This window comes from Haliotis rufescens, unplaced genomic scaffold (assembly GCF_023055435.1).
Source record: "Haliotis rufescens isolate VD_foot unplaced genomic scaffold, xgHalRufe1.0.p SCAF_17, whole genome shotgun sequence".
Taxonomy (NCBI): domain Eukaryota; kingdom Metazoa; phylum Mollusca; class Gastropoda; order Lepetellida; family Haliotidae; genus Haliotis; species Haliotis rufescens.
Window position 1 is genome coordinate 9,409,038 of NW_025963857.1, and position 13,037 is coordinate 9,422,074.

Below are 13,037 nucleotides of genomic sequence, written 5' to 3' on the forward strand. Positions count from 1 at the left end.
GTGCGTTAAACAATAAACAAAACAAAACAAATCTTAAGGAGCTAGAACCAATAATTAATTCAACTTTATAAATGTTGCCTCTGCAAATGGAGAGAGTTGATATTACTTGACAATCAAATTCTTATGAAAAACCGTAGGCATCCACACAAGCATTCACCTGAAATTGAAGCGATATTTCACATACATCGTTTATCATAAACGATGTAAGCATTTCATATATGTTTAGTTTCCAACAAAAAAAATTATAATTTCAACACGAAACACCACCATTTCAAAGTCAACTCTATTCCCTTCCTCGAGTCATTGGACTCAAATCAATAAACGAGAAGATCCAGGTAAGAATATAGGTCTTCAGCAACCATGCTTGTCGTAACAGGCGACTAACGGATCGGGTGGTCAGACTCGCTGACTTGGTTAATGCATGAGATTGTATCCTAATTGCCTAGCGCAATAGCTGGAATATTGCTGAGTGCGGCGCTAAACATAAACAAACAAAAACTAATTGCCTAGATCGATGCTCATGATGTCAATCATTGGATTGTCTGGTCAAGACTTGATTATTTACAGACCGCCGTTATATGGCTGGAATATTGCTGAATGCGGCATAAACAACAAACAAACAATAAGCGAGAAGATAAGCAGTACGTATCTGAAAATGGGATCTAAACCTTATGAGTAATATATAGATACTAACTCAACTAAACCGGTTCAGTTTTGTTTCTTTGTTGTTTAACGCCGCACTAAGCAATATTCCAGCTATATGACGGTGCTCTGTAAATAATCGAGTCTGGACCAGACAATCCAGTGATTTACATCATGAGCATCGATCCACACAATTGGGATCGATGACATGCATCAACCAAGTCAACGAGCCTGACGACAAGCATAGTCAGTCGCCCTTTACGACAAGCATGGGTTGCTCAGGTGTAGCCATGTGGTAAAAGCAATCGACCCAGGTCTGACCCAGATTTATTCCATGTGTACACCCTGTCTAGCAGTATCATCACAGTGGTAGCTACACTGCTGGAGTCGGTTAATACCGCGCCTCACTCACTCATAGCTGACTCCAGTTCTATAAATAACTGACATATAAGTGTGCCTATATATGGAGAGTTGAGAATAGCGGAGTTAACTCTGTTGTGCGAGTAATATTTACAACAGGTTCGAAGTACGCTGTACACGGGTGAGTAGGCGACAGGTGACATTTTCAACCTTTATTGGTTCTCATATCACTATAATCAGAGGTACATGGAATGCTGCATCTCTAAACTGTTTGTGTGGAAATAGTATATTTACTGTAGACTTCCATGTCTCAATGACTGGTCGCGAGTTGATACCTGTGAAAACACGTGAATTGATGGGCCAGGACGTGACATTACCTTGCGCGGTGATATTCTGATATACCTATAACATTATTTTACAATGTGTGTGTTGGCCACATCTTGTCGTAGACGGTGTGTCCTGTACACAGCGCAAAGGATGTAACAAGTCCATAATTTGCGTCGGATGGAGCAGTTAATCAAGGGAGGTAACTGTGAAAGAAGTAGTCATAAAATACCACGTTATCAGGCATTATGTACATTCCATTATACAATTACAAGTGAATAAGGGGTAATTGTTTTATTACGCTTTATCAGTGAATCTGACTATGCCAGAGTAAGATAAGGGGTACCATGGTTAGTAGAGTTGTGATCGAATCCTGGTCGTTGTCAAGGTGAGCCAACACTTTAGCCACAAATAACCGTCAGTATGTAGTGACACCTTAGTGTGGGTAATGACTCAATCGTGTGGCAATTGCCATCAAGGGAGGCTGTGACACTATAAGGAGGCTAATGTCACTATAAGGAGGCTAATGTCACTATAAGGAGGCTAATGTCACTAAAGAGATAATGACCACAGAAAGGCGAGTGAAACCATAGGGTGAGGTGAAGTAAAAGTGGCTTCAATGTCGCGTCCAAGATTATTGCACTTGTATAAACGACGTGCGTGCACGTGTGTGTTTGTGTGTGGCTCCTTGTACGTGTCGGACATGCCGATTATATAGTGCTAGCCTACTGAGATACCATGCCTCAGCTTTACATGAATGCGTCACTCAGACACAGTATATACTGACTCCGAGCCGACCACTCATTGCTGTAGCCCCTTGATACCGAGCGACAGGCAGGGTAACAACAAGTATCATGTCTTTTGGCATGACGCGGCCGGGGATCGAAACCCCGACCTTCCGCTCTCCGTACAGACGCGCTATACCTAAAGACCACGGAGGCGGTCGACACCATATGGAAGCTAATGACACCATATAAGGCTAATGACACCATAGGAAGACAAGTGACATTTAGATATAGGCTAGTGACACCATAGGCTTGCGACTTACATCAGGGAAGCGAGTAGCACGATTGGTGGCTAGATGCACCATAGGGGGGCTAATGCCACCACAGGGAGGCTAATGACACCACAGGTAGGCTAATGACACCACAGGGAGGCTAATGACACCTGAGTTGGACAATTGATGGAGGGGCACCATAGCGGGATAGTGACATAGTAGGAGCCTGTTGTATGTTGTGATTCAGAAATGGCATAACCATTACGTCATAGTGACCTTGTGTATGTTTCAGCACCTGTAGTGTTACACTAAAGCACCCGTGGGAGCTACGATGGAGCCATCCCCCTCGTCGTTGCCCGACCACATTGTGGTCCAGATACTGTCCTACCTCAGTCGGGAAGACAGATCCAGAGCGGGCAGAACCTGCACGGACTGGCAGCGCTGTTACAGATGCCCCCAGCTGTGGTACACCTCCACCTTCAACTTCCAGCAACCTCACGACGGCCGATGTCTTCCGTGGCTCGACCAGTATGCCAAACACATGAGGACCGTGCGAATCCAGTTAAACCAGCATGAGACGGAGAACAGAGCCAATGCGTGCACAGCTCTCCATAAACTGTGCCACGCAGAAGAAAGAAGGTTGACATCATTGCGCATAAAGTTCACGGGGGAAAATCCGCTGTTTTACGCTGGCCAGGAGTTTGTAGATGAGCTAAAAACTTTGTTTGGGTGTCGAATGGAATCCCAGAAAGTTCAGTTCCGCCACATAGACCTAAGCGGAATATCTGTAGCATATGATGATAGTGTATTTGATGTTTTGTCTGAGAACAACCCACAGCTTGAATCTTTAAATATTCTGAACGGGAACCTCGTGTGCAAGATCTCACCTGAGTGTGTTCAGAGGCTTGTACAAAGGTGTAGAAAACTCACCGACCTCCGCCTGTTCCACTGCAGTATGTCGGATAGCGTTCTCTCATCGTTAGCGGAGGCCGAGCGCGAACCACTGAAGCATCTCGCTATTCTGTGCAGAAGGGAACAGAAATACATTCAAGACTTGACGTCAGAGGCCTGGTCCGAACTGGTCAAGCAGTGTCCACAGCTGAGGGTCGTGCTTGGATTTGACCACACGTGTCCGCTGCGCATGGTTGCTGTAATACTGAAGTCAGAAATCCCAGTAGTAGAGCTTCGTTTGGAGACCTTTACATACATCTACGACGAGGTGAACCTGGCAGCCAGCTTCTACAGCAAGACACTGGAGAAGGTGGTGCTTCAGACAAGGAACTCTCCTCAACTCGGAGACTCTCTCATCAACTTGGGGACCAGGTGTCAAAGGCTGACGTCACTGTTGGTGTACTGCGTGCTGGAGAAGACGGTGGTGGACAAGATCCTGGCACTCTGTCCTGACATGAAGGAGAAGGGCACGTACATCCTCAAGTGGGAACAGGAACCGGAACCTTGGGTTGTAGGCGTAGAAGAAGGGGACTAAGTATATGTGTTCACCGCCCCCTCATCACATCTAACGAAGGAGTCTGTGACGGATGGACAATATTCAGAAACAAATTCTTCAGTAATTTCCTATCACAAACGCTAAACACACCGACTGCATGTGTCATAATTTGAATTGAGGAGGATGTGACCCCAAACGTTTGTTCATGTCGGACGCCAGTTGAACAAAAAGACTATTTTCCACAATGAGAGAACATGCTTAATGCATATTAAATGAGCACCAGCTGTAATTAATTATATGTGTATATAATCGAAAACGCTTAACACATCGACTGCATATGTCAAAATGTGCATATCCGGAATTGAGGAGGATGTGTATATCATCGCAAACAAATCATGATTTCTTTTCATCTCTATTTGAAAGTTTTCTATTGTATGTTTGATGCTGATTTCCCATTGTAAAGGACAACGATATGATCATCCAACTTTATCCTCGCGTTTCACAGCAACTCTGATTCAAAATCGTTGAAACGAATGCTAGCGTACATCCTCGTCTACCCAGTGTATTGTATCTCCATTCTGATATGATCATTACCCTGGAGTTCCGTGAAGATTTCGGGTTAGAATTGGTCTTCAACAACCCATGCTTGACATCATGAGTATCGATCTACGCATTTGGGATACGATCACATGCATCAACCAAGGCAGTTAGCCTGACCACCCGATACTGTTAGTCGCCTCTTTCGACAAGCATAGTCGCCCTTTACGGCAAGCATGTGTTGCTCAGGTGTAGCGGATAATGTGGTGAAAGCAATCGACCCAGGTCTGACCCAGATTTATTCTATGTGTACACCCAGTCTAGCAGTATCATCACAGTTTACAAGTAGAGTCGTCTCTTACGACAAGCATAGTTGCCTTTTACGACAAGCTTAGTCGCCTTTTACAAGCATAGTTGCCTCTTACGACAAGCATAGTCCCCTTCTACGAAAAGCATGGTCGCCTTTTACAAGCATAGTCGCCTTTTACAAGCATAGACACAGCTTACGACAAGCATAGTCGCCTTTTACGAAAAGCACAGTTGTCTTTTACAAGCATAGTCTCAGCTTACGACAAGCATAGTCGCCTTTTACGACAAGCATAGTCGCCTTTTACAAGCATAGTCTCAGCTTACGACAAGCAAAGTCGCTCTTACGAAAAGCACAGTCGCCCTTTACAAGCATAGCCGCCTTTTACAAGCATAGTCTCAGCTAACGACCAGCATGGTCGCCTTTTACAAGCATAGTCGCCTTTTACGACAAGCATAGTCGCCTTTTACAAGCATAGACTCAGCTTACGACAAGCATAGTCGCCTTTCACAAGCATAGACTCAGCTAACGACAAGCAAAGTCGCTTTTACGAAAAGCACAGTCGCCTTTTTCAAGCATAGTTGCCTTTTACAAGTGCATAGTCTCAGCTTACGATCAGCATGGTCGCTTTTTACAAGAAAAGTCGCTTTCACGAAAAGCATAGTTGCCTTTTACAAGCAAAGTCACAGCTTACGACAAGCATGGTCGCCTTTTACGGCAAGTGTCTTCAAGGGGAGGTGGCGAATGGCTTCAGTATATACTTTATACTATAGTATACAATACAATGGAGCTATGACACACTGAGTAACCGAGGATGGTTATCTTGCTGTATAAGATATCAGTATGTATTAAACAGATGAAATGTAACAGATTGTATGTATGTTGCAATGGGTTCACCTTTTTTCCTTGTTATATTTTTAATAAAACTCGCAAATGATATCGTACATTATTAGTTGTGAATTATCTTGCACAATTTGCCGATAGCTGTGCAAAGTTTCGGACACCTCATGGATCCGACTATCTAAACTTCCCATCCGTATTATCAGAATTCCGGATGAGAATATGTCTGGCAGAGTACCCCATGCTTGCCAGGGCCGACAAAACAATAGAATTAGGTCAGGTTGTATGACGTGGCTGATTGAATGTCATCGTGCCCAGGTGGGATGGTCAGACTGTATGACAAAGCTAATGAATGTCATCGTGCCCAGATGGGATGGTAATACTGTATGACTTAGCTGATTGAATGTCGTTCGTGCCCAGATGGAATGGATCGTTGCTCATACTTTTAGTCACCGGTTTTTGTGGTTTGGCCGTAGTATACATCTGGGATCCTCCCTCCCTCCAGCCCTCCCTCCCTCCCTCACTCACTCACTCACTCGCTCGCACCAAACGTACCACCCAAACATACTTTCAATTCCAGTAATAAAATCCCTTGCGGTATACGGTCAATGGTGGCTGACGGGAAGGACGGCATCGCATTCAAGATTCACGGGTGCCCCACTGGCCTGCGACACAATAAATACATTGGGCAGAGTTGCCATCCATTGCCAGGATCCGCACGCCAGATTTACCCCGATTATGATCCCTGATTTGTTGGCATTATAGCCATACTCATTGGTTTTACAAGAAAGGTAACTTTGGGCTTCCCGCCAATGTCTACTTGAGCCGCATCATCACTGAAAAGAATGCTGAAATTGTCATTAAACTCCACCCACTCCAATAATAACGACGCCTGCCTTCAAGATTAACCTGAAGGACCGACCTTTTGATACTCTGGGGTTGGCCTGGGATATAACAAAAATATAATTGTTTCCATAAAGAAAGTGGGATAAAATCATTAATCCTCAGATGTTACCACAGAAACTCAATTGTTTATTAGAAATTCTGGGTGCGCTGTGTTGTTGTTTTTTTGTATGGGTCCTCCTTTCAAAAACAAATATTTTGCGTGTGACCGAAAATAATATTGTTTTTCTGACACAACATCCCAGAAGCTTCTACGCCAACCTCCACATTATCAATGAGAGAATACATGACGTAAAACTAGACATTGCGTCTCCAGAATATGAGAGTGACAATTTCATAATAAGTCACATGGAGGGTTTCCTATGCCAATCATAGATAGTTCTTTATGCCAATCACAGATAGTTTCATATGCCAATCACATAGTTTCATATGCCAATCACAGATAGTTCCATAAAGCAACCACAGAAGGTTCCATATAGCAATCGGAGATAGTTTAATATAGCAATCGGAGATAGCTTTATATAGCAAACAGAGATAGTTTCATACAGCAATCGTAGATAGTTTCATACAGCAATCGTAGATAGTTTCATATAGCAATCGCAGATAGATTCATATAGCAATCGGGGATAGCATCATATAGCAATCGGAGATAGTTTCATACAGCAATCGTAGATAGTTTCATACAGCAATCGTAGATAGTTTCATATAGCAATCGGAGATAATTTCATATAGCAATCGGGGATAGCATCATATAGCAATCGGAGATAGTTTCATACAGCAATCGGAGATAGTTTCATATAGTAAACGGAGATAGATTCATATAGCAATCGGGGATAGCATCATATAGCAATCGGAGATAGTTTCATACAGCAATCAGTGATAGTTTCATACACCAATCGGAGATAGTTTCATACAGCAATAGGAGATAGTTCCATACAGCAATAGGAGATAGTTCCATACAGCAATAGGAGATAGTTTCATATAGCAATCGGAGATAGTTTCATACAGCAATAGGAGATAGTTTCATATAGCAATCGGAGATAGTTTCATACAGCAATAGGAGATAGTTTCATACAGCAATAGGAGATAGTTTCATACAGCAATAGGAGATAGTTTCATATAGCAATCGGAGATAGTTTCATACAGCAATAGGAGATAGTTTCATATAGCAATCGGAGATAGTTTCATATAGCAATCGGAGATAGTTTCATATAGCAATCGGAGATAGTTTCATACAGCAATAGGAGATAGTTCCATAGTTCCACATGTCAAACCCTCATTGTCCCAATGACCTATTTCTGAAACAATGGAAATCCAAGGACTCACAAAAATGTTCATTTGCTATAAAGTCAGCATTAAATGATTCACTACTATTACTTAGACTGTTATAGAAGTCATAAGTATTCATTAATACCTGTGGTATCCAATATTCTATTAGTAGAAAGTTATGTTTTATTAACAGGGGACAGCCAGTCAATCCATTTTCTCAAGGCCCTTATATGTGCAAATTTATGCGAATCAGATACCCCTATATGGACAATCTCCTCGAGTATCTCGAGAACGGCTAACAGTATCATCTCGGCCTGTAACCCTTAGAACGAACATGCATAAAGGCTGTCGCAGTGGCGGAGAAAGCAGCTGTCGTTCACATTGAAATCCCGTTCCCGGGACCTGTTGGTAATCCTATACCCATTCAACAGTGACGTGGGCCGTGTGTGTGCTTGTACACAGACATACATTACGGTAAGTTACAGGGACCATCCACGCTATCGTCGTTGTCATATTCGCCCTTGGACGCGTGGCCCACCCGCTGTCCTATATTACGCGGTGACCATGGCATGCATGGCTTGAGCGTACTAAATTGCTTCCTCGTTGTAACACGTACGTCAGGTATTGACATGCGAGGGAAACGATTCCGAGATGAATGGAATGCCTTCCATTATTGACTTTGTATGAATATGTGACGATAATGCCTTTACAAGCAATGTCTATTATCTGTATATGGCCCCACCCGTCGCAGGTACATGTAGTATGCGCGAAGCCGCAAAGGGAGATAACCGTTAGGAGGACCGTTTATTCCAAGTGCATGTCCCACTGTTGTTCAAGTCTCATCTAAATTGCAATTAAACTAATTTTGTCTTTGAAAGGCATTTAGAAGTGATACACATCAGGAAAAGAATATATGGATGTCAACTTCTTTGTTATGAGGAACACAACGTTTCGGAGTATTCAGGTGAATGATGAAGGAGTAAGCATGTACTCCGAAACGCTGTGTTCCTCATAATAAAGAAGTTGACATCCTTATATTCTCTTCCTTAAACTAATTTTGTTTCATTTTAGCTCACCTTGCCATCTTTAATGTAGACGATATTATAAAATTCTTCTCCACATTACTCCATGTCGGTCGTCATATAGTCCTGCACCACTACTGCGAAATATCTCCATATTATTTAATCAAAATCAATCTACATTATCTAAAATTGGTAAGGCTCGCTATCCTTGTTCCACCACCATATTTAGCATCATAATTTTGTTTTTTATGTCAGGCATATGTACAAGGATTTCCCTATTTAGGCCCACCTGTAATTACGCTCATAGGCCTAAAAACGGAAATAGTTCCGTATATAATTCGGATATATGTTTTGGAGTGATCCTCCATTTACTTAATAACTTACTCCTTTCGAAAGATAATAATACGTGGCGATGCACTACACGAGACAAATCCTAATGTGCATTCAACGGTAAGTCCGGTTCAAAGTTAAAATTCAAGTTTCATATTTTCATTAGTTAAAACAACTTAACAATTTCTGATATTTACAGCAAATGTTGTCCCTAAAACAATAGGAAGAACATGTCATTTTAATTCTAAACGAAACATTGGCGTACGTTTATCATATTCCCAAATATATTCCTTCATCGATCTCAAATGTGTTTATTGGTAGCATGACCTGTTCATTATAAAACACCACATTATTCAGTCATACCCGTTTGGGTATCATGACATCTAACGCTCAATTTTTCACCATTACAGCGCCTGCAATGGACAACGTATCATGGGACACACTGCCAGATCATGCCATCATTACAATAATGTCCTACCTCAGCCTGGAAGACAGAGCCAGGGCGTGCAGAACCAGCACAGCCTGGCAGCGTTGCTACAGATGCCCCCAGTTCTGGCACACCACCACCATCAACTTCCAGCAACCTCACGACGGCCGATGTCTTCAGGGGCTCGACCAGTATGCCAAACACATCAGGACCGTGCGAATCCTGTTAAACCAGCGTGAGGCGGAGAACAGAGCCAATGCATGTAAAGCCCTTTATTTGCTCTCCCACGTCGAGGGAAGCCAGTTGATGAAGTTGTGTATTGAGTTCACGGGAGACAACCCTCTCTTCTACAATGGCAAGGAGTTTGTAGATGCTTTGAGAGCGTTGTTTGACCGTCAGACAGACTCTGTTATTTGGCAACTGAAACACGTACAGCTTAGTGGACTGGCAGTGTCGTACGACAACACTGTTTTTGACCTATTGTCGGAAAACAACCCCCAACTGCAATCTCTAGATATCAGTAATAATGTTCGTATTTGCAAAGTACCTCCTGATTGTATGGAAAGACTTGCAGATAGATGCAGGAGTCTAACACATCTGGCACTTTTCCATTGCAGCCTCACTGACCAAGTTCTGGAAGCTTTAGCTCAAACCGACCGCGCTCCTCTGGACTATCTTAGTATCACGTGTAGATGGGAACAAGCATATATAGGGGACCTGTCATCTGAAGCTTGGACACATCTTACCACCAGGTGTCCGAATCTTAGAGTACGTTTGACTTTTGCTGATACATGTCCTTTGCATAAGATTGCTGTAATAATGAAGCCGGAAATACCAGTTGTAGAGCTTCGCTTCGAGAACGCTAACTTCTTCAACGACGAGGTGAATCTAGCAGCCAGCTTTTACAGAGTTGTGCTGAACTCGGAGACTCTCTCATCAACTTGGGCACCAGGTGTCAAAGGCTGACGTCACTGTTGGTGTACTGCGTGCTGGAGAAGACGGTGGTGGACAAGATCCTGGCACTCTGTCCTGACATGAAGGAGAGGGGAACGTATGTCCTTAAGTGGGAACCAGATCCGGAAGTCAACTGAAATGAAAGGAACGATAACCGCTTCGTTTACCTGTATGGGACAAGTTTTCTTAAGTAAGACCAACTGTCATTGTTTCACAGAGCGTTGGGGGTAGATATGTGGTTAAAGCGTTCGCTCGTCACACGGGGTTCTATTTCCCACATCGGTACAATGTGTGAAACGTATTTATGTTGTCTCCCGCAGTGATATTGCTTGAATGTGGATAAAAGCGGTGTGAAAAACAGGCTCACTCCTTGTTTCACATATTTGCAAATAATGAAGACACAGAGTAAAACATTGGTTACACACGTGGGACGTCCTGCCTTGTAAATGAGTTCTTGAGTTCCTATGCTTTAACGCTACTTTTATCAGTCTTTACGTTATCGCAGTCTTTAGGTTAATAATTGTGTCAGGAAAGCCCCTAAATAATCATCACAAACATTAACGCAACCACGGTTGGGAAGTGAATCAAGAATTCGAAACCACAAGGCGGTTTCCTATCCATAGATGAAACTGGTCCAACTATCAACAACCCAATCACACGAACCCTGACATACAAAGTTATGGCTCCGAAGCATGATTGAATGAATGACGGGCATTAAAAGAACTGCTCTGCCCAATTCTATGCCAACAATATACCTGTACTACACCATGTTCAAGGTTACTTGACATCCTTCATTAAAACCTGAAACATGGTCAATGTTAAAAGGGACCATAACATTCGGTAAGGGAGAAGTCACTGGAATGTGTTGATTCCGGAAGTAGAATCAACAATGCTCAAAGGGGCAATTTGATTCTGCTTTCGGAATCAACAGATTCCAGTGATTTCTCTGACGTAAACCATGTTTAAATATGGTTGGTGTTTTATTTCTCTAGTGTTGCATAATGGCCTATAGTTGTGTCGGTTTAACTTCTTTAAACGCACGTTTAGAATAGCCAGTCAATTCCTCATTAAGAATCAACTACAAGAACAGTATCGTGATGTCATCAACTGTAAGAACAATAGCATTTGGGTATAACATGGGTATAGCTTTAGTTCAGATAATTATACATGTACATTTGAGAAGATCTTTTCCCAGGTTTTAGCAAGTAAAGCCGGCACCTCTTTTAAACCTTATTTGCCTAGATACCACAGATAGCCCAGTTTGACTTAGTTGGTGCATGTATGAGGTGGAAAATCAAGTCTCTTATACGATTCTTAACCTATTCGTAACTTCGCATTCTGCCAATCAACAACTTTAGAATCTTGCCCAGCTGGGCAACACCACCAGTAGAGATGTTCTAGCTTCACAACCTCAATGACGCCAATAAAGCAATTGTCCAAGAAAAGGACAAATTCATCAGGTCTAGTACTTAGTCAAAGTACCCGTGGTGTTTCTGGGGCAGAATATGTGAGAAATGAAGTATGAGGATCGTGAGGCTCCAGTGTCTGACCTGGCTGATCGTGAGTCATCATGCCCCGAAGGCGTGGATCGTGTACCATGCGGTCAACAACCGGTCTGCCTGGCCTCGGCTGGATTACGTACAAGCTGCTCACTCAGGCATTATTAGGCACCTACAACGTTTCAAGAATGGTTATTGAATCTTGGAATACTTCGCACCATATGCAGTGGATCATTAAATAGAATCATAGCAATATTTCAACTGTATGACGGCGGTCTGTAAACAACCGAGTCCGGACCAGACAATCCAGTAATTGATGTCATGTGCATCGATCCATGCAAATGGGATACGATGACATGCATCAACCAAATCAGCGAGCCTGACCACCCGATCCCGTTAGTCACCTTTTACCACAAGCATCGGTTACTGAAGACCTGTTCTACCCCGGATCTTCACGGGGATATATCACCCTCATTGAAACCGGTAGCACTGTGGGAATGCGAATTGTTTACAATGTTATACATCTTCAGTTGTACTACCTTTTGAAAATGAATAAATGCCGGTGATTTTATGATTCAACTTTAAAGATGTTTGTATCTGAAGTGACCCAGGTCCTATGGAAAAGTATTGTGTTTGATCGTGATTAAAGCATACGGCGGTTTCCCATGACCAAGTTCCATTGCTTTTTTGCTGAGATAGCATGCTGTGGTTTAACATGAATACCCAACTCATACACGGTATACTGGCTCATAGCCGACCAGTCCCTGTTTTAGCCCCTATATGCCAAGCGCGGCAACAAAAAATACCATATTTTAACGTTTTTGACGCAGCCAGGATCGAACCCCCAACCTCCCATCCCCGGGCGGATGCTCTACCACTGGACCACGGAGGCGGTCTTAAAAAAAAGAGTCCATTCACAATGAAAAAGTGACTATACCAGGTGTTCTCGAAAAGGGGAAAGCATATCCAGCTCAACCGGTGGCATCTGTCACAAACACATACAAAGGCAAGTAAATTGTTCACCTGACAAAATATGAAAAACATGGTACAAGCAAGGCAAAATATGGGACTGCATCAGACATAATTTTGTCACTGTCGCATCCGATGCGGAAATGTCCTCCACATGTCTACCATAAAACTTTTTGAAAGATAAGTTTAGGCCTTGAATATCCCCCCCAA

At 42.9% G+C, this 13,037-nt stretch overlaps 2 protein-coding genes across 3 annotated transcripts; both read left to right on the forward strand.

Moving 5' to 3' along the window:
* The first annotated feature begins 1,072 nt into the window (after positions 1-1,072).
* On the forward strand, positions 1,073-12,521 carry LOC124132241 (F-box/LRR-repeat protein 8-like). Of its 2 annotated transcripts, XM_048397519.1 has the most exons (3): positions 1,073-1,183; positions 2,616-3,646; positions 10,358-12,521. In XM_048397519.1, the coding sequence occupies exons 2-3, from the start codon at positions 2,655-2,657 to the stop codon at positions 10,494-10,496; spliced, it is 1,131 nt and encodes a 376-aa protein (XP_048253476.1). In that variant the 5' UTR covers positions 1,073-1,183; positions 2,616-2,654; the 3' UTR covers positions 10,497-12,521. The 2 variants fall into 2 exon arrangements, with proteins under 2 accessions (XP_048253476.1, XP_046352046.1); XM_046496090.2 differs by lacking the exon at positions 10,358-12,521 and having other exon boundaries at positions 2,616-4,185.
* On the forward strand, positions 7,917-10,351 carry LOC124132172 (F-box/LRR-repeat protein 21-like). Its single transcript, XM_048397520.1, has 3 exons — positions 7,917-8,100; positions 9,389-9,667; positions 10,023-10,351. Exons 2-3 carry the CDS (start codon positions 9,397-9,399, stop codon positions 10,049-10,051), a joined length of 300 nt encoding a protein of 99 aa, XP_048253477.1. The 5' UTR covers positions 7,917-8,100; positions 9,389-9,396; the 3' UTR covers positions 10,052-10,351.
* Positions 12,522-13,037: the final 516 nt, after the last annotated feature.